The following is a 23,605-nucleotide window of genomic DNA, read 5'->3' as shown; positions in this document are numbered from 1 at the left end:
AGTATGAGTGAGAATGTGCTTTGCTAATGTACTCTTTTGCATCCAGCAGTGAACTCTAACAGCCTGATGCTCTATATATACACACACATATATGGTTCATATGGTTTCTCTCCAGTATGAAGAATTATGTGCTGTAGTGAATTTCCTTTTTGGGAAAGGGCCTTTGGACAAAGTTAGCATTTATATGGCTTCTCTCCAGTATGAGTAAGAATGTGCTTTGCTAATGTACTCTTTTGCATCCAGCAGTGGACTCTAACAGCCTGATGCTCCATATATACACACACATATATATGGTTCATATGGTTTCTCTCCAGTATGAAGAATTATGTGCTGTAGTGAATTACCTTTTTGGGAAAGGGCCTTTGGACAAAGTAAGCATTTATATGGCTTCTCTCCAGTATGAGTAAGAATGTGCTTTGCTAATGTACTCTTTTGCATCCAGCAGTGGACTCTAACAGCCTGATGCTCTATATATACACACACATATATGGTTCATATGGTTTCTCTCCAGTATGAAGAATTATGTGCTGTAGTGAATTACCTTTTTGGGAAAGGGCCTTTGGACAAAGTAAGCATTTATATGGCTTCTCTCCAGTATGAGTAAGAATGTGCTTTGCTAATGTACTCTTTTGCATCCAGCAGTGGACTCTAACAGCCTGATGCTCTATATATACACACACATATATGGTTCATATGGTTTCTCTCCAGTATGAAGAATTATGTGCTGTAGTGAATTACCTTTTTGGGAAAGGGCCTTTAGACAAAGTAAGCATTTAATGGCTTCTCTCCAGTATGAGTAAGAATGTGCTTTGCTAATGTACTCTTTTGCATCCAGCAGTGGACTCTAACAGCCTGATGCTATATATATACACACACATATATGGTTCATATGGTTTCTCTCTAGTATGAAGAATTATGTGCTGTAGTGAATTACCTTTTTGGGAAAGGGCCTTTGGACAAAGTAAGCATTTATATGGCTTCTCTCCAGTATGAGTAAGAATGTGCTTTGCTAATGTACTCTTTTGCATCCAGCAGTGAACTCTAACAGCCTGATGCTCTATATATACACACACATCTATGGTTCATATGGTTTCTCTCCAGTATGAAGAATTATGTGCTGTAGTGAATTTCCTTTTTGGGAAAGGGCCTTTGGACAAAGTAAGCATTTATATGGCTTCTCTCCAGTATGAGTAAGAATGTGCTTTGCTAATGTACTCTTTTGCATCCAGCAGTGGACTCTAACAGCCTGATGCTCTATATATATACACACACATATATGGTTCATATGGTTTCTCTCCAGTATGAAGAATTATGTGCTGTAGTGAATTACCTTTTTGGGAAAGGGCCTTTGGACAAAGTAAGCATTTATATGGCTTCTCTCCAGTATGAGTAAGAATGTGCTTTGCTAATGTACTCTTTTGCAACCAGCAGTGGACTTTAACAGCCTGATGCTCTATACACACACACACACACACACACACACACACATATATATATATATATATATATATATATATATATATATATATATATTCCCTGGGGATAGGGGAGAAAGAATACTTCCCACGTATTCTCTGCGTGTCGTAGAAGGCGACTAAAAGGGGAGGGAGCAGGGGGACGGGAAATCCTCCCCTCTCATTTTCTTTTTTTTAATTTTCCAAAAGAAGGAACAGAGAATGGGGCCAGGTGAGGGTATTCCCTCAAAGGCCCAGTCCTCTGTTCTTAACGCTACCTTGCTAATGCGGGAAATGGCGAATAGTTTGAAAGAAAGAAATATATATATATATATATATATATATATATATATATATATATATATATATATATATATATATATATATATATATATATTTTTATTTTTTTTTTTTTTTTTTTTTTTTATACTTTGTCGCTGTCTCCCGCGTTTGCGAGGTAGCGCAAGGAAACAGACGAAAGAAATGGGCCAACCCCCCCCCCCATACACATGTACATACACACGTCCACACACGCAAATATACATACCTACACAGCTTTCCATGGTTTACCCCAGACACTTCACATGCCTTGATTCAATCCACTGACAGCACGTCAACCCCTGTATACCACATCGCTCCAATTCACTCTATTCCTTGCCCTCCTTTCACCCTCCTGCATGTTCAGGCCCCGATCACACAAAATCTTTTTCACTCCATCTTTCCACCTCCAATTTGGTCTCCCTCTTCTCCTCGTTCCCTCCACCTCCGACACATATATCCTCTTGGTCAATCTTTCCTCACTCATTCTCTCCATGTGCCCAAACCATTTCAAAACACCCTCTTCTGCTCTCTCAACCACGCTCTTTTTATTTCCACACATCTCTCTTACCCTTACGTTACTTACTCGATCAAACCACCTCACACCACACATTTTCCTCAAACATCTCATTTCCAGCACATCCATCCTCCTGCGCACATCTCTATCCATAGCCCACGCCTCGCAACCATACAACATTGTTGGTACCACTATTCCTTCAAACATACCCATTTTTGCTTTCCGAGATAATGTTCTCGACTTCCACACATTTTTCAAGGCTCCCAAAATTTTCGCCCCCTCCCCCACCCTATGATCCACTTCCGCTTCCATGGTTCCATCCGCTGACAGATCCACTCCCAGATATCTAAAACACTTCACTTCCTCCAGTTTTTCTCCATTCAAACTCACCTCCCAATTGACTTGACCCTCACCCCTACTGTACCTAATAACCTTGCTCTTATTCACATTTACTCTTAACTTTCTTCTTCCACACACTTTACCAAACTCAGTCACCAGCTTCTGCAGTTTCTCACATGAATCAGCCACCAGCGCTGTATCATCAGCGAACAACAACTGACTCACTTCCCAAGCTCTCTCATCCCCAACAGACTTCATACTTGCCCCTCTTTCCAAAACTCTTGCATTTACCTCCCTAACAACCCCATCCATAAACAAATTAAACAACCATGGAGACATCACACACCCCTGCCGCAAACCTACATTCACTGAGAACCAATCACTTTCCTCTCTTCCTACACGTACACATGCCTTACATCCTCGATAAAAACTTTTCACTGCTTCTAACAACTTGCCTCCCACACCATATATTCTTAATACCTTCCACAGAGCATCTCTATCAACTCTATCATATGCCTTCTCCAGATCCATAAATGCTACATACAAATCCATTTGCTTTTCTAAGTATATATATATATATATATATATATATATATATATATTTTTTTTTTTTTATACTTTGTCGCTGTCTCCCGCGTTTGCGAGGTAGCGCATATATATATATATATATATATATATATATATATATATATATATATATATATATATATATATATATATATATATATATATTGGAAAGGATCACAATTTTGCGTGTGATCAAGATATTCCTATGAGTCCACGAGGAAAATGAAACACGAAAAGTTCTCAAGTGCACTTTCGTGTAATAATCACATCATCAGTGGAGACACAAGAGAGAAATATAACAGTCAGTTGATATACATCGAAGAGACGAAGTTAGGCCGCCAAATGGCATCCTATATATATATATATATATATATATATATATATATATATATATATATATTTTTTTTTCTCTCTCTCTCTTTTTTTCTTGTGTAAATGGTCATGTAGTTCACTAAAGTTCTTCTCTAGGAGTAGGACTTCTGATTTTGACTATTAAAACAATTATGTGGCTTCTCTCCTGTATGAACAATAATGTGCTGCATTAAATGAATCTTCGGGGGAAAGGTCCTTTGGCATTATTAGCATTCATATAGCTTCTTTCCCATGTTAGTGCTCATGTACCTCACTAAATTAATCTTTTTATAGAAAGTCTTATTAGCATTAAGAACATTCACGTGGCTTCTCTTTTCTGCCTTACCAAAATACTTCTCCCGGAAAAGGCCTTTTGCCACTGTGAACATTCATATAGCTACTGTCCCATATGGATAGTCATGTGACACTACAGTATTCCTCGAGGTGAAGGACTTTTTAGAAATGGAACATGTGAATGGCTTCTCTTTTGTAGGAATTGTCATGTGTTTCATCAAAACTCTTCAGGGAGAAAATCTGTTGGCAGTGTGAATCTTTACATGGGTTCTCTCCTGTTTGATTTTTACTGTGACTCACTAACTGAATCCTCTGGGAGAGGATTTTTTGGTATTGTCAACATTCAAAAGGTTTCTCTCATGAGAGAAATGAACAGTCATGTGGTGCGGTAATCTACCTTTTTAGGTCTCTTGGCATAGTGAACATTTGTATGGCTCCTCTCCAGTGTGAGTGAAAATGTGATTCAATGAAGAACTTTTATGCCTCCAGCAGTGGACTGTAACAGGCTGATGATACTAGATCACGCACACCACTGTGACCCACTGCACTATATATGTATAAGTAGTGCCAATGAAAATATATTCTTACATCTTGCACGAAAGATTAAGCAAGATTTATTCCAACAGCTTGTGAGGGATAATGAGATAAAGTCACCCAAAGTAGGTAGACCAGAGAGAGAGGATATTAGTCAATATTCAGACAATTAAAGGATTACAAGTTAATGACGGATGAGGTGATGTAATAGGATGAATTATCATATATTCTTGTCCAGGTGAAGGCAAGTCACATAAACTACTTCAATAATAGCTCACTCTTTTACCCAAGGTCACATGCTGATACAAATTTTTTGGTGATAGTATAATGTCGCATGTAATGAATACCCCTTAATTAAAAATTGACAGTAGCTACCAAGCAAAGGACTTCCATGTTATGATATAGAAGCAGTGAAATGATGCTGAGACCATCTTACATCATTGTTTTTAGTGAATTGTAGATGACAACCAGCATAGAGTACTGAAATCCAGATGTAGGTGTGTTGAAGTGGTGCTCTGAAGCATCCTACACTAGGCTAGTTTATAAACATCTCCCACATACATGATCCATACATTTATCCTATTATTTCACTTTCTGTAATTTTCTTATATTTCTCTCACTCTTTTTCTACATTATAAATTTCATGTTTTTCCAAAGAGCTACAATCTTCCCATTTTTTACATTTTTTCAGCTCTTGCAACACTAGATTTATCTCCTTTTCCCTTTTCTTCTTAAGATCTGACCCTAGTGAGAACATTTGTCTGTGAATGGAGCCTTTAGGAAAAAAGAAAATCGAAGTGTCTCTCGCCCCCAGTGTATTGGCCATTCTCTATATAAATGCCACCATTCCGAACACCATGTTAACAATTGTCCATCTTTACAGGAAATACAACTGTCACATGTGTATGGTCATCAACATGAAGCACATCAATGTTATTCAATATAAGGAGTGTAAGTATGAGCTCTCATCTCGTAAAACTTCATGTCTTTAACTCCTGTAAAGTCAGACTAGTGATGTAGTCTTGTTTAGACTACTGAAAGGAATTTGGAAGGTTATGCTTGCCCACAGGAGTCTGAAACCTTGTTCATCATTAATTTCAAGTACTTTTTGGCTAGAAAATATAAGGTTGAAACATGCAAGTTCATTACAAGCAGTGTGGGATATTCAGGCAATTTTCAACATGAACAGTAAGCATGAAGTTATGAAGGATCATGTTATTAAACCCCTTGAGAGGTTAAAAATTTTTATGTGAGGGTATGTTCCTTTTGAGGATATGATAGTGGATAATTAAAGTCTTCATAGTTGTATTATGTCATAAACACTTTGGAATCTTGCCTGGTAATGTTAACGTAGGTTAAATTAGCAGTGACAGTTCTGGGTCAAGAATAAGCATATTTATCAAAACAGGACTTCTTACTGATTGAATAGTTGCCAGATCATGCCACTGACAATACACAAAACTTTAGGAAAGGATGAACATGTTAATTCCTCTTGTATCACTCCTTATATTCTTGATGAAAGGATTATTTTCTCTTATTCATATAAGTTATATCCTGCCAGTGTAAATGATAAGTATGTCTGTAAATGATGCATGAGAAAAAGAGGACAGGATGTGTGAAATCATGCCTTGTCAAAAAAATATATGTGTAATGTGTTTAGGTTTATGCAGTATGAAATTACACCAAGAAAAATCCTTAATTATCCAGTACAAGTACTTACATAAATAACAAGGATCTTTGCTATCACCTGGGACTTCCCTTCATCACTACAGCACCCTCCCACACAAATATAGAGAAAAGTACAACCCTTTTTGAGTATTTTCTTCAGTAATATATAAAAATATCTTTGAAATAGATTAGCATTTTAATTTTTTTTGTGCATGGGATAATCAACTTGCAGAGAGAATGCAAAATGAAAGGGTTAAGAATTGAGATTTAACTGTTCTTAATTTAGGAAACACACTACTTCAATTCACATTCACTTTGTCTTTTTTTCTTATTCATATCACTATTTGCAGATAGAGTATCAACACCAATATTTCAATCTTATGAATCGAGATAAAGATGTGTTTTTAGAAAAAATGAATTATTTTGAACAATCACAAGTCAGGTTAGCAAGGGTGTGGCAAGGGCACGCTGCTGGGTGCTGTGGTTGGGAGTGGGTACAACAAATGTGGCACGCCTCCGTAAAAGGTTTACAACCACCCAACTTGTTTACTATAGGTTACTGAGTCCTCTTAGAAGTTCCAATGACTCACCCTTTGTTTGGATTGTTATTTGTGGCTAACCAAGAGAGCATGCATAATTCAGTTTGTGATGGGAAAGCACATACCTCAATCAAGGACAGTATCCTACTGCACTTTCCTCAATGGAAAGGATAAAACTTCTTTTAAAATACTGTCTCGTATAACAGTATCTTCGTCACTGTACCTTCCTTCACACTTAACATTCTTAGTAACTTTATCTAGATTGCAATGTACTCTCATTACCTTCAAACAGGTACTAGAAGTTCTTCATGATCATAATTCCAAAATAAGTTTTTAAATTGCCTAAATTTTGCATCATCTTCTAAGTGTCTTCTATCAAGTACCACATCTTCCTGTGAGAGTCCAGCCAAAAAAAAACCTCTTTCTTTGATAGAACCTGTTATTTCATCAAAATAAACCTCACTAGCAATAACCCAAGTTACCACAATGGCTTTTCTCTTGAGTGACCTCTACCAATAACAACTGGTATTTCCATTAGTAATAACCCCAAGTATTTTCCACCGTTAATAACCCTGGTTGTTCTCCCACAGCTTACTGTGATGACACAATGGAGATGGACCTACGTTCATTGTGTATGGACATCACAGGTGATGCCATGTTATTCTCCATGTTCCGCCTTGGCTCTGAGCCTGTTCCCTGTCCCTTTCATGGCCCACTCACCTTCACATACTCCAGGGGCTATGGCGAGTGCCTCCAACCTGTTTCACAAGTAAGTGATGTCTACAAAAGAACTTTCAGGTGTAAATCATATAGTAACTAACTCTGTCGTGGTTACGTGTAAACAATAAGTTCAACAAAAATAAAGACATTGTGATTACTTAACAATGTTTTTAACATTTTATGTTTCTCTTGAGGCTTAATGTTATTGGAGTTTTAGTTAGGAGTTGATAAGGTTGGTAAGGTTTGAGGAAAATTTCTAGCATTCCTTTTATATTGGCAAAAGGCAGATTTTTATTGACCTTTATAGACCTTGGAAAGTTTTGTGGGGCCTGGATGTGGAAAGGGAGCTGTGGTTTTGGTACATTATACGTGACAGCTGGAGACTGAGTGTGAACGAATGTGGCCTTTGTTGTCTTTTCCTAGCGCTACCTCGTGCACAACAGGGGGGAGGGGGTTGTTATTTCATGTGTGGTGGGGTGGTGTTGGGAATGAATAAAGGCAGACAGTATGAATTATGTACATGTGTATATATGCATATGTCTGTGTGTGTATATATATGTATACACTGAGATGTATGGGTATGTATATTTGCGGGTGTGGACGTGTATGTATATACATGTGTATGTGGGTGGGTTGGGCTATTCTTTCGTCTGTTTCCTTGCGCTACCTCGCTAACACGGGAGACAGTGACAATGCAAAATAAATAAATAAATATATATGGATGGGGTTGTTAGGGAGGTAAATGCAAGAGTTTTGGAAAGAGGGGCAAGTATGAAGTCTGTTGGGGATGAGAGAGCTTGGGAAGTGAGTCAGTTGTTGTTCGCTGACGATACAGCGCTGGTAGCTGATTCATGTGAGAAACTGCAGAAGCTGGTGACTGAGTTTGGTAAAGTGTGTGGAAGAAGAAAGTTAAGAGTAAATGTGAATAAGAGCAAGGGTATTAGGTACAGTAGGGTTGAGGGTCAAGTCAATTGGGAGGTGAGTTTGAATGGAGAAAAACTGAGGAAGTGAAGTGTTTTAGATATCTGGGAGTGGATCTGGCAGCGGATGGAACCATGGAAGCGGAAGTGGATCATAGGGTGGGGGAGGGGGCGAAAATTCTGGGGGCTTTGAAGAATGTGTGGAAGTCGAGAACATTATCTCGGAAAGCAAAAATGGGTATGTTTGAAGGAATAGTGGTTCCAACAATGTTGTATGTTTGCGAGGCGTGGGCTATGGATAGAGTTGTGCGCAGGAGGATGGATGTGCTGGAAATGAGATGTTTGAGGACAATGTGTGGTGTGAGGTGGTTTGATCGAGTGAGTAACGTAAGGGTAAGAGAGATGTGTGGAAATAAAAAGAGCGTGGTTGAGAGAGCAGAAGAGGGTGTTTTGAAGTGGTTTGGGCACATGGAGAGGATGAGTGAGGAAAGATTGACCAAGAGGATATATGTGTCGGAGGTGGAGGGAACAAGGAGAAGAGGGAGACCAAATTGGAGGTGGAAAGATGGAGTGAAAAAGATTTTGTGTGATCGGGGCCTGAACATGCAGGAGGGTGAAAGGAGGGCAAGGAATAGAGTGAATTGGAGCGATGTGGTATACCGGGGTTGACGTGCTGTCAGTGGATTGAATCAAGGCATGTGAAGCGTCTGGGGTAAGCCATGGAAAGCTGTGTAGGTATGTATATTTGCGTGTGTGGACGTATGTATATACATGTGTATGGGGGGGGGTTGGGCCATTTCTTTCGTCTGTTTCCTTGCGCTACCTCGCAAACACGGGAGACAGCGACAAAGTATAATAAAAAAAATATATATATATATATATATATATACATATATATATATATTTTTTTTTTCTTTTAAACTATTCGCCATTTCCCGCATTAGCAAGGTAGCGTTAAGAACAGAGGACTGGGCCTTTTTTGGAATATCCTCACCTGGCCCCCTCTGTTCCTTCTTTTGGAAAATTAAAAAAAAAACGAGAGGGGAGGATTTCCAGCCCCCCGCTCTCTCCCCTTTTAGTCGCCTTCTACGACACGCAGGGAATACGTGGGAAGTATTCTTAATCCCCTATCCCCAAGGATAATATATATATATATTTTTTTTTTCTTTCGTACTATTCGCCATTTCCCGTGATAGCGAGGTAGCGTTAAGAACAGAGGACTGGGCCTTTGAGGGAATATCCTCACCTGGCCCCCTTCTCTGTTCCTTCTTTTGGAAAATTGAAAAAAACGAGAGGGGAGGATTTCCAGCCACCTGCTCCCTCCCCTTTTAGTCGCCTTCTACGACAAGCAGGGAATAAATGGAAAGTATTCTTTCTCCCCTATCCCCAGGGATATATATATATATATATATATATATATACACACATATATATATATATATATATATATATATATATATATATATATATATATATCCCCCTTTTAGAAAGTTAAAATACAAGGAGGGAGGGTTTCTAGCTCCCCGCTCCCGTCCCCTTTAGTTGCCTTCTACACGTTGGGTATGCATGGGAAGTATTCTTTCTCCCCTGCATATATATATATATATATATATATATTATTTCATTATTACACTTATTTATTTATACATATTTATTTATTTATTTTGCTTTGTCGCTGTCTCCCGCACCTGTGAGCTAGCACAAGGAAACAGACGAAAGAAATGGCCCAACCCACCCCCACACACATGCACACACACACGTCCACACACACAAACATACACACCCACACATCCCAATGTACACACATATATACACACACAGACACACACATATACACACATGCACACAATTCACCCTGTCTGCCCTTACTCACCCCCATCGCCACCCCGCCACACACGGAATAACATCCCCCTCCTCCCTCATGTGCGTGAGGCAGCGCCAGGAAAAGACAACAAAGGCCATTCGACTATTATGACCATTATGAATATTATGAATATTATCCTTGCATTTTTTTTGAGCAGCACTGGTCTCTTAAATAAAAAGCCTTGCATTTTTTTTGAGCAGCACTGGTCTCTTAAATAAAAAGAAGAAAGTTTTTTCTCAAAGTATTATTCTACGAAAACAGAAGCTGGTGTCACAGGGATTTTGCTTTCCTTGGTAGAAGGTATCCCATCCCCATAGAATTTATTCTGGAAGATGGAATCCTAGGATGATATACCACACAGGAATTTAAAATCCTTTATAGCAATCCCTTGTGAACTTTGACTTTCTGTAAACTAAGTTATTATTTCAATGTTTTAGGAATGATTATCATTAAGGTCAAAAGGCAGAAGTTGAGCTCTGATTGTCAAAGAAATTGAAATGCCAAAGGTTAAGCTCTAGATCTTAAAGATCAAAACCTTCCCTTGATCTCAGCACTGAGATAAAAGGCAAAAGGGAGAATAGGTTACAAATGAAATATCCTCGGCAAAATTTTGGTTTGAGTAGGTTATGTCATGGTAGTTTAGGGTAGGTAATATTAGGTTGTGTTTGGATAAGTTGGGTTGGCTTAGGGCAAGTTATTCTAAAACTCCTATATCATTGCAGTGCGCTAAAATCATTAGTGGGACACGTACATTCCTTGGGGATACATTAGAGTGCAGGGGTGCATTTAGCAGTTTGGGAGGCTGGTGATGCAGATAAGGGTATAACCTTTCTATTGTCAATGTTAACTTTCAGAAAAACTATGAGAGAAATCTCCACCAAATCCTCAGGATCAAGTGCTGGGAGTATATTTGTTATCACAGATGGAATTTACACTTTCTTTTTCTAAGTTGGTGAATAACTGCTTTGTCAGATGGGCTAACATACCCAATTGTCTTAGATGGAAGTATACCATACGGAGATTGCTGAGTGAGCCCAATTTGTGTTTTCCAGGTGGATTCATGTGCTGAAGACTCACGACTTTTGTTCCGCCACCAGGCCTGCGCTGATGTCCCTGGCTCTGAGAGTTTTGGTCAGTGTTTGACTAACTGCTTCACTCAGTGCTTTGTTCATTTTCTTCACAACCTCCATTAACATGCAATATAAACATGAATCCTTTTTTTAATTCACTACATTCATAAAATGTTATTATTGATATGTTTAATTGGATTTCCCATATTCTTTTAATTCCTCTACTGTTGTTCAAATACAAAAGCTGTTTCCCCAGTGTCACTTAGATATGTCAACATATTCAACTAAGTGCAATATGTCTCCCTTCACAGAATTACTCACAGTCATATTCACTATGGAAGGAAACACCCCCAAAAACATCTTCAATACTCCTTCAATAAACCTAAATGCACTTCACTAATAGGGGTCAGGTCAAAGACCATCTTCACAATATCCATATTACACCTTCATCCTTAATACGTCCATGCTTTCACATCCTTATGCTCACTACCTTCTTATCCTCACAAACACCACTAGCTTTTGACATGACCTTTATTGGGCAGGTCAAAGACTATCTTCCAATCACTGCAACCCAGTCTTCATTACACACTTATCTTCTCCATACCCTTGTTTTCACTATACTTCATTGCACCATCGACTTTGCCCTCATCCATCTTACAACATTCTCATCATCACTACACTCTCTGCACCACTGGCCTTTGACCTTATGTTCATGTCAGGTGAATGGCCATTTTTGGTATACCCTCAACTTCAATAAATTGCACCCTCATCTTCAAAGTAACACTAGCCTTTGATATAATCCTTATGGGTCAAAGGTCATCTTCACAACACCTAACCCTAACTGGTCATGTCAAATGCTTGTTTGGAATAACAGGGGTAGGTTGATGATTGGTGAAGATAAAAATAGAAATTAAGAATTAGGAGAGCAAGTAAGAACATTATTTTCCTCCTATGGAGGGAGACATAATTATGTTCTTAAAAAGCATTCCTTTGGAGTTGTCAAAAAACAAAAACATATATGTGTATCAATTTCAGTGACAGGCTGTAGAGAGCCTACTGATTATGTGTATAGTAGAGGTGCAGGGGACCATCATCTGTACCACTAATAATCCGAGCAAAGTCTGATTATTTGTATGTACAGTGGAGGAGCTGGTGTGCCTGGGGTCATGGAAGGAGGGCTCCAATCACTACCTTGTAGGAAAAGTAGACCACATCCATGCCAACAGTGATGAGGACAGGTACCGGTGCTTCATCTATGAACACCCTCATCACCAAGGCAATACTCAGACCTGGAATTTGGCCCAGTCTGCTGATGCTACTTGCCAAGGACTCATCTCTGCTCATGAGGGCAGTAAGACTATGAAACTCACCAAAGGTAACACATTCCCTCCCAATAGAAATGTAACTTGTAATACATGTTTGCTTTGATTTCATAAGTCTCATGCAATATATTAGTCCATTTAATTCATATTTTCACATATGCTGAATCAAGCTTGATCCACAATAGGAGGATTACCCTGCCTTAGTGTATGTCTGCTTATCCTGGTATTAACCAGTGGTCTTCCCCTTCAGTGACCCACAATGGGCGGAAGTGCAAATTCCCTTCATGGTTAACAGTACACCGACACTGGCATACCCTTGACAACAGCCAGAGTTACTTTGTTTACCACAAGAACACCTCCCTCAGGATCAGTAATGGCACTGCAGCACCAGAGGACATAGAGGTGAGGCATACAACTTTGAAATACCACACACCAAGTTCCATTACTGTTTTGAGCTTTTTAGATTAAACCCTTCATTTTAAGCTTGCTTTGCAACAAAATATTTCATTGTTATGGACTTGGCAGATAATGAAACTTTCCAGTGTTAAAAGCTAATGACACTCAAAAACCAATTAGCATTTTCAGCACTAGTTCTGTCACTTGTCAAAAGTGGAATCTTCTTTCACACCAGTGTTATAACAATTAAAGGTCATTTCACAGCTTTAGGGATATATTGCTTGTATAAATGATACAGAAATTTTTACTGAAGGCAGCATAAGATTCTTTGCTCTCTTAAACTGTCTGCAGTGGAGGGTTCATATATAAGGGTTCCTATGCTTCAGTTAGTATTGCAAGAACAGTTCTGAACCTAAAGTTTTGCATTAATCGTAAGTAGTTTTTAGTTTTGTGTTTATTGTAGGTAGTTTTGTAAGTAAACTTATGGATAAACAAGTTACTCATGCATCATAGCTTCATTTTCAGTCAGCCTTTCAGACTGAAGAATGATTAGATTCGTATTAAATGACTTCTAATGATCACTTCATTGTGTGAGTGGTGATAGTGGTGTGCTTAACCTCGCATAACATTATTGGGCAATATAAACCTTGATAAATGAAAATGTCAGTCTGCATTAATTGCTAACGTATTAATACTGTATTCCACAGAACTTGGTTAATAAAACTTGTAATCTAACTGAACTAGAACATTTGTGAAATTTATCTGTTGAACACGATTACAAATAATCTTGAACTGTTAGCTTTAAAAGATTTATAGTTTGATCTCTTTTGAACCTGAGCAGGAAAAATATTTACATATCTCATCTGAGACTCATGATCACAATAACCAGTCTTAATCCTGATAAATAATGATTCTGATTTATTTCAACCTTCTTCCATAAGCATACTGACTGCATTTGCCCTGAATTATATGATTCTTATAAATAATCAGTAATAAGACTACGTAGCTCATGTGGCAGACCCTGAACCTAGCTTTGAAACTTCAATCTTTTTAGGTGCTGTAATAGCTGGACAAAGTCCACACAAACACTTCCTCCATGACAACCCCCACCACCTGAACAGCCCTCCCCTCCCTAGACCTACAACCCCTGCATGGCCCTCCCTTCCCCTGACCCCAAACTCATGTAAGGCCCTCCTTTCCTCCCACATTCTCATTGACCTCCCCTCAATAAAGCCCACACTCCTAGCATGACCTTCCCTTCCCTTGACCCCACCCCTCCTCAAATGCCTTTTCCCCTTGACTCCCAACCCCTTGACCTGCTCTTTCCTGACCCCCTCCCCAACCTCACCCCCTGCATGATCCTACCTTCCTCCTTTTCCACCCCTTGCACCTAACCTCCTGCATGGTCCTACCTTCTTCCTTTTCCACCCCTTGTACTGTTCTTCCCTTCCCTTCATCAGCCCTCCACCGATCCCAAGCACAAGCCTCATCACCATAGACATCCCTCCACTGGAAGACCCACCCATCCATTAAGTGCCTCACCTCTGGATGGCATCCCCTCCTAGGACCTAAACCCCCAGCTTGGCTCTACTCTCCCAAGACCCCCATTCATTGGTGAACTGTCCATTTGCTGTGGCTGTGATGACCTGTTTCTTGTTCTGTCCAAAACAGGCCATCACATAGACTAAAAAAGGATAATTTTCTGGAAAGTATTGCATCTGAAGAGAGTTCTGGTTGTGATCTGTAGTCAGTGTCATTCATCATCTTAGTATTATATAAGTTTAGAGGAAATCCATGTTACCATTTCACTTATTTTATTCTCATAGACAGGGAAATAGATGAATATATAAATGGCCATACCAATGCTTGGTTTTAGTAAGATTATGCAAATCTTTGTGTTTACCTGTGTTAGATTCTAACTTATAGTGGCAACCTGCAGACTCGTGGACATACTGACTTACGGTTGGTGTGCCATAAGTATGAGAGCCACCATGAACACCATGAGCATAGACGTCCTGGTGACCACCATACTGCCAACAGCGATCACCACAAACACCACCATGACCATGCTGATGATGACCATGTCACCCTTGTTGCCCATGTCACTGTTGGATGGTAAGTGTGGAACAAGACAGCTCAGTATAGCATAAGCAGACTTCATTCTTATGCTTTTAGATGCTCCTCCTGAAATCATTACAGCAATACATAAAATTATTTACCTTTTTGACATTCTTTTTTGAAGAATTTGTACATGAAGTTTCTTTCAGAATATATTTCATATGAAACTTTTCAGCATATTGTTTACTCTTGATGTAGCCATCCTTTGAAGCATTCTTAACAAAGTTTTAGTGGTGAAAACTAATAATGCATTTTTTCTCTTCCCAAGTTTTTACAGCTCTTTAATAAAATATTTATCTTTCCCAAGTTGCAAAACTAACTCCTTGATAAAATATTCATAATTTTTGAGTAGTGAAACATGAAACAAAGTTTTTTCACAACACTTTAGAATGAAACAACTTTTTTTTATGCCCTTATCTTTTCAAAGGAAGCTTCCAACTACAAAAGTTTTGAAAGATGTTCTCAATCAAATTTATAGGTTTTTCGGATAGAAAACAACAATATCCTTGTATTGATAACTTTAAAGTAAAACAGATTTCCACTAATTTACATGATCTGCTCTTCACATAAAATGTTCATCATTATTTCCTAAAAAGAAGCCAATGAAATTTATATATCTTTTATGATGATTTGCTTTTTTGTAATTGTATTAAAACGAAAAATTATGGTATGGCTAAGTTAGATATTTGTAAGTATTGTAAATACTGGTTATAGTTCTTGCTTGTAATGACAATAATGTTACTATATGAGATAATTTCCTGCAATTAGAGCATTATCATGATATGAAAGTACTCTTTAACTATGTTAAAACACAATATTATAATTGATATAAATATGCTGTGTGTACCATTACTGTAATTTTAAAAATGTAAATACAAGATATAATTTATCAATAACACAGCAAGAGCGGTTACCAGTGCATGCGGCTTTATCGGCGAGATGAGCATGTGGTGCAAGTGAGATCTGGCGAGCTGGCCTTCACAGCTGAAGAGGCTTGCTCCACCCACTACTGGTCCCCAAACTCTGCCAACCTCACCACTCTCGTGGCTGCAGGAGGTCCCCCAGGCCCTTGTGGTCCCTTTGGCAGGTACCATGTGCCTGACACCCTAGTGCCCTGTGCTGGGGATGCCCCAACCTTCACCCATGTCACTGTTGGTTGTAACTCAGACTCTGGCAACACTCTGCAGCTCAATGCTCGATGTCCAGAGGAGTCTGTTTTCGGTAAGTTGAAGCATAAACAACTGAAGTTCTAAATAGCACACAGTGTTCAGTAGAATGTTACATAATGGTACAGTAAGTTAAGGTGCAAATACATGTAGCTGAAGCTCCAGGTATACACAGTTCTCATGATGTAGAGCCATTTTTATGGTAAAGTGCTGCACAAATAGCTGAAGCTCTGGTTCGAATTTTATCTAATAAGCAGTTTATCATTGGTACAGTGAAGTGCAGAAAATTAAAGCAATGGGTCCTTCTTTGGTCTTGACTACAGGTCCATCTGTGGTAATTTGAATCTCAAATAACTAGTACTTTCGGTACTGCGACTAAAAGGGGAGGGAGCGGGGGGCTGGAAATCCTCCCCTCTCCTCTTTTTTTTTTTTTAATTTTCCAAAAGAAGGAACAGAGGGGGCCAGGTGAGGATATTCCAAAAAAGGCCCAGTCCTCTGTTCCTAACGCTACCTCGCTAATGCGGGAAATGGCGAATAGTTTAAAAGAAAAAAAAGAATATATATATATATATATATATATATATATATAGGAGTTGTGGGAGTATGTGATAGAATGTAAGAAAGTAAATTTTCGATTAATATGGGTAAAACTGAAAGTTGATGGAGAGAGATGGGTGATTATTGGTGCATATGCACCTGGGCATGAGAAGAAAGATCATGAGAGGCAAGTGTTTTGGGAGCAGCTGAATGAGTGTGTTAGTGGTTTTGATGCACGAGACCAGGTTATAGTGATGGGTGATTTGAATGCAAAGGTGAGTAATGTGGCAGTTGAGGGAATAATTGGTATACATGGGGTGTTCAGTGTTGTAAATGGAAATGGTGAAGAGCTTGTAGATTTATGTGCTGAAAAAGGACTGGTGATTGGGAATACCTGGTTTAAAAAGCGAGATATACATAAGTATACGTATGTAAGTAGGAGAGATGGCCAGAGAGCGTTATTGGATTACGTGTTAATTGACAGGCACGCGAAAGAGAGACTTTTGGATGTTAATGTGCTGAGAGGTGCAACTGCAGGGATGTCTGATCATTATCTTGTGGAGACTAAGGTGAAGATTTGTATGGGTTTTCAGAAAAGAAGAGTGAATGTTGGGGTGAAGAGGGTGGTGAGAGTAAGTGAGCTTGGGAAGGAGACCTGTGTGAGGAAGTACCAGGAGAGACTGAGTACAGAATGGAAAAAGGTGAGAACAATGGAAGTATGGGGAGTGGGGGAGGAATGGGATGTATTTAGGGAATCAGTGATGGATTGCGCAAAAGATGCTTGTGGCATGAGAAGAGTGGGAGGTGGGTTGATTAGAAAGGGTAGTGAGTGGTGGGATGAAGAAGTAAGATTATTAGTGAAAGAGAAGAGAGAGGCATTTGGACGATTTTTGCAGGGAAAAAATGCAAATGAGTGGGAGATGTATAAAAGAAAGAGACAGGAGGTCAAGAGAAAGGTGCAAGAGGTGAAAAAGAGGGCAAATGAGAGTTGGGGTGAGAGAGTATCATTAAATTTTAGGGAGAATAAAAAGATGTTCTGGAAGGAGGTAAATAAAGTGCATAAGACAAGGGAGCAAATGGGAACTTCAGTGAAGGGCGCAAATGGGGAGGTGATAACAAGTAGTGGTGATGTGAGAAGGAGATGGAGTGAGTATTTTGAAGGTTTGTCGAATGTGTTTGATGATAGAGTGGCAGATATAGGGTGTTTTGGTCGAGGTGGTGTGCAAAGTGAGAGGGTTAGGGAAAATGATTTGGTAAACAGAGAAGAGGTAGTAAAAGCTTTGCAGAAGATGAAAGCTGGCAAGGCAGCAGGTTTGGATGGTATTGCAGTGGAATTTATTAAAAAAGGGGGTGACTGTATTATTGACTGGTTGGTAAGGTTATTTAATGTATGTATGACTCATGGTGAGGTGCCTGAGGATTGGCAGAATGCATGCATAGTGCCATTGTATAAAGGCAAAGGGGATAAGAGTGAGTGCCCAAATTACAGAGGTATAAGTTTCTTGCGTATTCCTGGTAAATTATATGGGAGGGTATTGATTGAGAGGGTGAAGGCATGTACAGAGCATCAGATTGGGGAAGAGCAGTGTGGTTTCAGAAGAGGTGGAGGATGTGTGGATCAGGTGTTTGCTTTGAAGAATGTATGTGAGAAATACTTAGAAAAGCAAATGGATTTGTATGTAGCATTTATGGATCTGGAGAAGGCATATGATAGAGTTGATAGAGATGCTCTGTGGAAGGTATTAAGAGTATATGGTGTAGGAGGCAAGTTGTTAGAAGCAGTGAAAAGTTTTTATCGAGGATGTAAGGCATGTGTACGTGTAGGAAGAGAGGAAAGTGATTGGTTCTCAGTGAATGTAGGTTTGCGGCAGGGGTGTGTGATGTCTCCATGGTTGTTTAATTTGTTTATGGATGGGGTTGTTAGGGAGGTGAATGCAAGAGTTTTGGAAAGAGGGGCAAGTATGAAGTCTGTTGGGGATGAGAGAGCTTGGGAAGTGAGTCAGTTGTTGTTCGCTGATGATACAGCGCGGGTGGCTGATTCATGTGAGAAACTGCAGAAGCTGGTGACTGAGTTTGGTAAAGTGTGTGAAAGAAGAAAGTTAAGAGTAAATGTGAATAAGAGCAAGGTAATTAGGTACAGTCGGGTTGAGGGTCAAGTCAATTGGGAGGTAAGTTTGAATGGAGAAAAACTGGAGGAAGTAAAGTGTTTTAGATATCTGGGAGTGGATCTGGCAGCGGATGGAACCATGGAAGCGGAAGTGGATCATAGGGTGGGGGAGGGGGTGAAAATCCTGGGAGCCTTGAAGAATGTGTGGAAGTCGAGAACATTATCTCGGAAAGCAAAAATGGGTATGTTTGAAGGAATAGTGGTTCCCACAATGTTGTATGGTTGCGAGGCATGGACTATGGATAGAGCTGTGCGCAGGAGGATGGATGTGCTGGAAATGAGATGTTTGAGGACAATGTGTGGTGTGAGGTGGTTTGATCGAGTAAGTAACGTAAGGATAAGAGAGATGTGTGGAAATAAAAAGAGCGTGGTTGAGAGAGCAGAAGAGGGTGTTTTGAAATGGTTTGGGCACATGGAGAGAATGAGTGAGGAAAGATTGACCAAGAGGATATATGTGTCGGAGGTGGAGGGAACGAGGAGAAGTGGGAGACCAAATTGGAGGTTGGAAAGATGGAGTGAAAAAGATTTTGTGTGATCGGGGCCTGAACATGCAGGAGGGTGAAAGGAGGGCAAGGAATAGAGTGAATTGGATCGATGTGATATACCAGGGTTAACGTGCTGTCAGTGGATTGAATCAGGGCATGTGAAGCGTCTGAGGTAAACCATGGAAAGCTGTGTAGGTATGTATATTTGCGTGTGTGGACGTATGTATATACATGTGTGTGGGGGTGGGTTGGGCCATTTATATATATATATATATATATATATATATATATATATATATATATATATATATATATTTTTTTTTCTTTTGCTTTGTCGCTGTCTCCCGCGTTTGCGAGGTAGCGCAAGGAAACAGACGAAAGAAATGGCCCAACCCACCCCCATACACAGGTATATACATACGTCCACACACGCAAATATACATACCTACACAGCTTTCCATGGTTTACCCCAGATGCTTCACATGCCCTGATTCAATCCACTGACAGCATGTCAACCCCGGTATACCACATCGATCCAATTCACTCTATTCCTTGCCCTCCTTTCATCCTCCTGCATGTTCAGGCCCCGATCACTCAAAATCTTTTTCACTCCATCTTTCCACCTCCAATTTGGTCTCCCACTTCTCCTCGTTCCCTCCACCTCCGACACATATATCCTCTTGGTCAATCTTTCCTCACTCATTCTCTCCATGTGCCCAAACCATTTCAAAACACCCTCTTCTGCTCTCTCAACCATGCTCTTTTTATTTCCACACATCTCTCTTACCCTTACTTTACTTACTCGATCAAACCACCTCACACCACACATTGTCCTCAAACATCTCATTTCCAGCACATCCATCCTCCTGAACACAACTCTAACCATAGCCCACGCCTCGCAACCATACAACATTGTTGGAACCACTATTCCTTCAAACACACCCATTTTTGCTTTCCGAGATAATGCTCTCGACTTCCACACATTCTTCAAGGCTCCCAGGATTTTCACCCCCTCCCCCACCCTATGATCCACTTCCGCTTCCATGGTTCCATCCGCTGCCAGATCCACTCCCAGATATCTAAAACACTTTACTTCCTCCAGTTTTTCTCCATTCAAACTTACCTCCCAATTGACTTGACCCTCAACCCGACTGTACCTAATTACCTTGCTCTTATTCACATTTACTCTTAACTTTCTTCTTTCACACACTTTACCAAACTCAGTCACCAGCTTCTGCAGTTTCTCACATGAATCAGCCACCCGCGCTGTATCATCAGCGAACAACAACTGACTCACTTCCCAAGCTCTCTCATCCCCAACAGACTTCATACTTGCCCCTCTTTCCAAAACTCTTGCATTCACCTCCCTAACAACCCCATCCATAAACAAATTAAACAACCATGGAGACATCACACACCCCTGCCACAAACCTACATTCACTGAGAACCAATCACATTCCTCTCTTCCCACACGTACACATGCCTTACATCCTCGATAAAAACTTTTCACTGCTTCTAACAACTTGTCTCCCACACCATATACTCTTAATACCTTCCACAGAGCATCTCTATCAACTCTATCATATGCCTTCTCCAGATCCATAAATGCTACATACAAATCCATTTGCTTTTCTAAGTATTTCTCACATACATTCTTCAAAGCAAACACCTGATCCACACATCCTCTACCACTTCTGAAACCACACTGCTCTTCCCCAATCTGATGCTCTGTACATGCCTTCACCCTCTCAATCAATACCCTCCTATATAATTTACCAGGAATACTCAACAAACTTATACCTCTGTAATTTGAGCACTCACTCTTATCCCCTTTGCCTTTGTACAATGGCACTATGCACGCATTCCGCCAATCCTCAGGCACCTCACCATGAGTCATACATACATTAAATAACCTTACCAACCAGTCAATAATACAGTCACTCCCTTTTTTAATAAATTCCACTGCTATACCATCCAAACCTGCTGCCCTGCCGGCTTTCATCTTCTGCAAAGCTTTTACTACCTCTTCTCTGTTTACCAAATCACTTTCCCTAACCCTCTCACTTTGCACACCACCTCGACCAAAACACCCTATATCTGCCACTCTATCATCAAACACATTCAACAAACCTTCGAAATACTCACTCCATCTCCTTCTCACATCACCACTACTTGTTATCACCTCCCCATTTGTGCCCTTCACTGAAGTTCCCATTTGCTCCCTTGTCTTACGCACTTTATTTACCTCCTTCCAGAACATCTTTTTATTCTCCTAAAATTTAATGATACTCTAAATTTTAGGGAGAATATATATATATATATATATATATATATATATATATATATATATATATATATATATATATATATATATATATATCCGTGGGGATAGGGGAGAAATAATACTTCCCACGTATTCCCTGCGTGTCGTAGAAGGCGACTAAAAGGGGAGGGAGCGGGTGGCTGGAAATCCTCCCCTTTCTTGTTTTTTTTTTTTTTTTAATTTTCCAAAAGAAGGAACAGAGAAGGGGGTCAGGTGAGGATATTCCCTCTAAGGCCCAGTTCTCTGTTCTTAACGCTACCTCGCTAACGCGGGAAATGGCAAATAGTATGAAAAAAAAATATATATATATGTATATATATATATATATATATATATATATATATATATATATATATATTATATTATTTTATTTTGCTTTGTTGCTGTCTCCCGCATTAGCGAGGTAGCGCAAGGAAACAGACGAAAGAATGGCCCAACCCACCCACATACACACGTATATACATACACATCCACACACGCAAGTATACATACCTATACATCTCAATGTATACATATATATACACACAGACATATACATATATACACATGTACATAATTCATACTGTCTGCCTTTATTCATTCCCCTCGCCACCTTGCCACACATGGAATAACAACCCCCTCCCCCCTCATGTGTGCGAGGTAGTGCTAGGAAAAGACAACAAAGGCCCCATTTTTTCACACTCAGTCTCTAGGTGTCATGTAATAATGCACCGAAACCACAGCTCCCTTTCCATATCCAGGCCCTACAGAACTTTCCATGGTTTACCCCAGATGCTTCACATGCCCTGGTACAATATACATATATTTATATATATATATATATATTTTTCTTTTCTTTTCTTTTAAACTATTCGCCATTTCCTGCATTAGCGAGGTAGCGTTAGGAACAGAGGACTGGGCCTTTTTTGGAATATCCTCACCTGGCCCCCTCTGTTCCTTCTTTTGGAAAATTAAAAAAAAAAAGAGGAGAGGGGAGGATTTCCAGCCCCCCGCTCCCTCCCCTTTTAGTCACCTTCTACGACACGCAGGGAATACGTGGGAAGTATTCTTAATCCCCTATCCCCAGGGATAATATATATATCTTTCTTTCTTTCGTACTATTCGCCATTTCCCGCGTTAGCGAGGTGGCGTTAACAACAGAGGACTGGGTTTTTGAGGGAATATCCTCACCTGTCCCCCTTCTCTGTTCCTTCTTTTGGAAAATTGAAAAAAAAATGAGAGGGGAGGATTTCCAGCCACCTGCTCCCTCCCCTTTTAGTCGCCTTCTACGACACGCAGGGAATACGTGGGAAGTATTCTTTCTCCCCTATCCCCAGGGATATATATATATATATATATATATATATATATATATATATATATATATATATATATATATATATATATATATATGGGCTATGGATAGAGTTGTGCGCAGGAGGATGGATGTGCTGGAAATGAGATGTTTGAGGACAATGTGTGGTGTGAGGTGGTTTGATCGAGTGAGTAACGTAAGGATAAGAGAGATGTGTGGAAATAAAAAGAGCATGGTTGAGAGAGCAGAAGAGGGTGTTTTGAAGTGGTTTGGGCACATGGAGAGGATGAGTGAGGAAAGATTGACCAAGAGGATATATGTGTCGGAGGTGGAGGGAGCAAGGAGAAGAGGGAGACCAAATTGGAGGTGGAAAGATGGAGTGAAAAAGATTTTGTGTGATCGGGGCCTGAACATGAAGGAGGGTGAAAGGAGGGCAAGGAATAGAGTGAATTGGAGTGATGTGGTATACCGGGGTTGACGTGCTGTCAGTGGATTGAATCAAGGCATGTGAAGCGTCTGGGGTAAACCATGGAAAGCTGTGTAGGTATGTATATTTGCGTGTGTGGACGTATGTATATACATGTGTATGGGGGGGGGGGTTGGGCCATTTCTTTCGTCTGTTTCCTTGTGCTACCTTGCAAA

The 23,605-nt window shown here is 39.8% G+C and overlaps 1 protein-coding gene and 1 long non-coding RNA gene across 11 annotated transcripts in view; one reads left to right on the top strand and one right to left on the bottom strand.

Moving 5' to 3' along the window:
• The window catches only part of LOC139757272 (uncharacterized), a 565,387-nt gene that overhangs the window by 532,313 nt on the left and 9,469 nt on the right, over positions 1-23,605 (top strand). For all 8 annotated transcript variants that reach the window (XM_071677613.1, XM_071677618.1, XM_071677617.1 and 5 more), the window contains 7 exons: positions 5,258-5,325; positions 7,172-7,350; positions 11,138-11,216; positions 12,297-12,530; positions 12,728-12,879; positions 14,813-14,988; positions 15,893-16,212. In XM_071677613.1, coding sequence (XP_071533714.1) covers positions 5,258-5,325; positions 7,172-7,350; positions 11,138-11,216; positions 12,297-12,530; positions 12,728-12,879; positions 14,813-14,988; positions 15,893-16,212 — 1,208 coding nt within the window. The remainder of the gene's footprint in view (positions 1-5,257; positions 5,326-7,171; positions 7,351-11,137; positions 11,217-12,296; positions 12,531-12,727; positions 12,880-14,812; positions 14,989-15,892; positions 16,213-23,605) is intronic.
• LOC139757273 (uncharacterized) overlaps positions 14,671-23,605 on the bottom strand; it is a 40,248-nt gene continuing 31,313 nt past the window's right edge. For all 3 annotated transcript variants that reach the window (XR_011714562.1, XR_011714560.1, XR_011714561.1), the window contains 2 exons: positions 15,906-16,203; positions 14,671-15,057 (listed from right to left, as the gene is read on the bottom strand). This is a non-coding gene — a long non-coding RNA (uncharacterized lncRNA). The remainder of the gene's footprint in view (positions 15,058-15,905; positions 16,204-23,605) is intronic.

This window comes from Panulirus ornatus, chromosome 25 (assembly GCF_036320965.1).
Source record: "Panulirus ornatus isolate Po-2019 chromosome 25, ASM3632096v1, whole genome shotgun sequence".
NCBI lineage: Eukaryota > Metazoa > Arthropoda > Malacostraca > Decapoda > Palinuridae > Panulirus > Panulirus ornatus.
This window is presented reverse-complemented; position numbering and strand designations above follow the sequence as displayed.